The 4,420-nt window shown below is 34.8% G+C and overlaps 1 protein-coding gene across 1 annotated transcript; it reads right to left on the minus strand.

Moving 5' to 3' along the window:
* Positions 1-729: 729 nt before the first annotated feature.
* On the minus strand, positions 730-2,781 carry LOC121742332 (autophagy-related protein 8C-like). The gene is made up of 5 exons (XM_042135445.1): positions 2,676-2,781; positions 1,985-2,040; positions 1,842-1,894; positions 1,032-1,150; positions 730-958 (listed from the first exon to the last, which is right to left on the minus strand). The coding sequence occupies exons 1-5, from the start codon at positions 2,764-2,766 to the stop codon at positions 855-857; spliced, it is 423 nt and encodes a 140-aa protein (XP_041991379.1). The 5' UTR covers positions 2,767-2,781; the 3' UTR covers positions 730-854.
* Positions 2,782-4,420: the final 1,639 nt, after the last annotated feature.

Raw genomic sequence — 4,420 nt, forward strand, 5'->3', positions numbered from 1 at the left:
TCAAGCTCTACTCTCAGATCGGCAACCAAAGCAGTTCGGTCTCAGTTTTCGACCGAACAAGGAGTTAGTGGACCCATGCAGGATTTCCACGACTTCCAACATACCCACTACCACGTGGCGTCAACTCAGGCCACGATCTTAGGCCATGACCTACACGACCTCCACGACCTAGAGTGATGATGTAAGCCACGATCTTAGTTCAATGTATAAATAGAACTTAGATCTGATGGAAAGGGGTTAGAAGTTCTCTAGAGAAAAATACCATATAGCAAGTCTGTGTTGTAAGCTGTAATTCCAGATCAAGCAATACAAACCTGCCCCCATTTCTCCCCGTGGACGTAGATTTACCTCAGTAAATCGAACCACGTAAAATTCTCTGTGTCGTGATCTGTATTTTCCTGCATTTACTAACATCAACAATTCGCGGACTCATCATAGGCCAAATGAGATGGAAATTTTTTTTGAAAAAAAAAACAGGATGGAAGCTGGGATTGAAAATAGAGATGGCTAGAAAACAACAATGGTGAGGGAACCAAGTTTGCGTAGACGAGCTGGTATTTATTCTCCATTTTTTCTATAAATGAATAGTATCAACCATGGTCGACTTGAATCCAAGACCTTTGGCATTAGATAACCACCCTACCACTAGACCAACATACACACACAAAAGAATACATATTTTCTCTTTTTTATGCATGGAGTTATTTACTATGAAATGGCTCGTTTAAATGGAGTAATATAAACAGAGATTTCTTCAACAAGGTAATGTGCAGGCAAGTTTGATGAACATATCAGTTAAAAAGTAATGGACTGAAGATAAATTTACAATTGAAATGATTTCAGAAGAAATATATTTACTGCCCTTCATTAAAGCCAAAGGTGTTCTCACCACTATAAGTCATGTAGAGAAACCCATCCTCGTCCTTGTATTCATCATAGATTGCCGATAACAAAGAAGCTATAACAACGAAACCACATTGTAAGCGAACTACAAACATGAATACACAGTTAATCACAAGGATCCCACTCACCAGTCGGAGGCAGCACGTCCTTGACAAAGATGAAAATAGCTCTCTCAGCACTCAGTTTGATCCTCTTCCGAACCACATAAACAAACTGCCCCACAGTCAGATCAGCAGGAACCAAATATCTGTAAATCATATGAACAAGGGAGATGATGCACTCTAGTAAGAAATAGTAAGAACCTATTATTCGCATAACCTAACAGCCACAAACTAAGGCTTTATTGCAACCCGAGAAAGACAGGTTTAAAAACATACATTTAAGCAGTATCTATCACTAAATGGGACCGAGCCTAAAATGTCTGAATCAAAATATTCAATCTCTATAAAGACCAGTGTTCAGCACATTATAGCTTATGCACCGGATGAGCAGTCATTCCAACAAGGACCTTACATCTCAGAATTAATTATTAAAATCAACTTAGCATATATCCCAAGTTTGCTGATTAAATAAACTGAAAAGTAAGGCAAAGATAAACACAGATAGTCAACAAGCTTTATCCGAGCAAAAAAAGAGAAAATCCTACTGATTATATTATTCTTTATCTTCCTTTTTTCTCTTTTCTCTGGCTGCTGGGGAGGGATTGAGCTTGGGACCTCTCCCTTTTACACAGGAGAGGATCCACTTCTGTGGCCCAGAAGTGACTACTCATTAGTTACGGTTCTTAATCAACACGCATCTACAAATTATACTAGTAATTCTTATTTTGCTGTAACCAATAATTGAACATGATACTTTACGCCAACTTCTGCAAAGATGAATATATTGAAAATTAGATTAATGAGCTCTTTACACCACAGTAAAGTTGCTGCTCTCACTTCTTTTTATCAATGTCAGGTACATCACTTCTTTCTGCCTTCTCCACAATGACCTTTATAGTAGCAAAAAGAAATAAGAATTACAAACACAAAGACTGCAAATAATTAGACCTCAACCACAGAATAAATTGTTTATAACTCACTGGAATTCTATCCGGATATTTTTCTCTGATACGAGCAGATTCAGCCTGTCTTTTCTCTGCAGTAATGGATACCAAAACATGAATGATGACTGATGAATAAGGAGATATTCTGATGAAGAGACCAAAGCTTGCCAGGAATCAAGCATGAAATGCTGGGCAAGCAAAAATATTATACATGTAGAAATATGTAAAACAAAAGCTGATGAATTGACTACGGAGTCCAGATTGAATCTATCCAGTACCTACAGAACAACGGCCGGCTGTTCATGACTATGTAATTTATACAGTTAACTCTTGCTTACAATCAAAAATAGACTCAACAGCAAAGTAAAAGCATCAAGAACTCTAATTCAGAAAGAGGTGTTGCACTATCCATTACATCCAGGGAAATATGTCAGCCAATTTAGGGGGAGCTTTCAATCTGACTGTTATTGTTTGGTTATCAGCATCCCAAGAGAATTAGGCCAAGCTATTATATTAACGTATCATTCAGCAAGAAATCGCGTACATGTATAATGTATCCAACCCAAAAACAAACCAATCAGATAGTCAATGGTATTTAATCACATATTTAACCACAGCAGATCAGCAAAACGAAAATTTTCCATTTGGGAAAGATATCAATCAATAGTAGGGGCGACCAGAACATTTACCTAAATCAATCAAAATAGGTCAAGGGAAAAAAGCATACCCAAAGGGTGCTCTAGTTTGAAAGAACCCTTGGCCATCGCAAGATTTGATTTTTTTTCTCCAACTGCAAATTTCAGACATGTAAACAACATCAAGAAACAGGGAAAGGAATTAATTCTTCACAAATACCGAAAGCCCAAAAGACTAGCAAACACAAGTAGTACTATATTTAAAACAATCACGGGTTATAGTTTTGCGTGAAGAGGGCAACTAAAACACAAATTCAAGCAGAGAGGTACTCGGAAACTTACTAAAGACGCAACAACAAACGGTAATTGGAGCTTGAAAGGGTGACTGGATATAATTTGGGACGTTAGAAACAAGGAATATGGGATAGAGATTATGAAGCAGAGATCAGAGGGACGAAGCTTATTCTAGTACTCCGTATAGAAGGATACAGAATTAGGTGTCCAATTCGTATACGAAATCATAATTAACAAATTCCCATATTTTGTTTTTGTTAATATTAATACTAACATTTTGTATTTTAATTAAGTGAAAACTTCCTCATTAGTTTAAAAAATGAACATTTTTCATCTTATAGAAATAGTTCATATTCATTTATGACAACCTTTTTTTCTTTCTTTTACTTTATCATTTATGAGTCTCACAATCAACTACACAATTTCAACTACTCCCTTGTTCCAGTTTAAGAGTCATATTTTGTCATTTTCGTCCATCCTAGTTTAAGAGTCTCATTTAGAATTCACAATATTTGGATATAAAATTTAACCTCATTATTGATAAAATTTACACTCAAATGCCATTACTTTCATAAAAATAAAACAAAACAAAATCTTAAACATACAAATAGTCAAAAGGGTCTCACTTTCCACTACTCCACTTCAATTATTATACACTCCAACAACCACTACATCACTTCAATTATTACACACTCCAACAATTTCTTAAAACTCGTGCCCTAACTAAAATTGCACTCCTAAACTGGGACTCGGAGGAAGTATTTTTTACCATTCTCTGTTACTTTACCAATTATGCATTAAAAATTGTGTCAACCCTAAATAGTCTAGTTCTATTGAAGGGAGTACATCATTTCACTACTACTATATGGAATCATACTATGTCCGGCATTAATTGACATATTTTGACTTAGTACGAGTTTAAAAATGTAATAATAAATGATTTGAAAATATTTTTGAATTGTGAGTTTTTATCGTAAGTATTGAATATGAATGGGTTAGTAAAATGTGAGGTCTTTACAAAAATAGAATTTAATTAGCAAGTGCTACTCTCTTCGTTCCCTTATAGTTGAGTAATTTTTTCATTTCGGGAAGTTCCATCATAGTTGAGTCATTTTCATGTATAACTTTATTCTCTCTTACTTTATTCTCTCTACTTTATTCACTTTTTACTTTATTCTATCTACCTTTTTTCTCTTTCTTACCTTTTTATCTATTTATCTATTTAACAAACTCAATATTCCTTTCTTAAACTCTGTGCTGAAAAGTTTCGCCTCAACTACGGAGGAACGGAGGGAGTAATGATTAAATTTGATGAAGTAATTAATACTGAGTGCTCATAGGGGGACCACCTCTTCATTTTCTATTTATATTTCCCCCTCTCATTGACATTGATATGAATGTTAATATGCATTTATAGATTTATACTTCAGATACTCTCAACTTTATCACATACACTGACATTTATATGGATGTTAATTATTAGTAGTAATATTTAGTTGAGTTATAAATTTAAAATTTAGGGTACTCAATTTTAACACATACT

This window comes from Salvia splendens, chromosome 7 (assembly GCF_004379255.2).
Source record: "Salvia splendens isolate huo1 chromosome 7, SspV2, whole genome shotgun sequence".
In the NCBI taxonomy this organism is placed as follows: Eukaryota; Viridiplantae; Streptophyta; class Magnoliopsida; order Lamiales; family Lamiaceae; genus Salvia; species Salvia splendens.

Coding starts and splice junctions, on each gene's coding strand:
- LOC121742332 (XM_042135445.1), bottom strand. CDS start 2,766: ATGTTGTTTACATGTCTGAAATTTGCAGTTGGAGAAAAAAAATCAAAT. Junction 2,041..2,675: donor CAAACTAGAGCACCCTTTGG/GTATGCTTTTTT, acceptor CCATTACTGCAG/AGAAAAGACAGGCTGAATCT. Junction 1,151..1,841: donor CCTGACATTGATAAAAAGAA/GTGAGAGCAGCA, acceptor TATGATTTACAG/ATATTTGGTTCCTGCTGATC.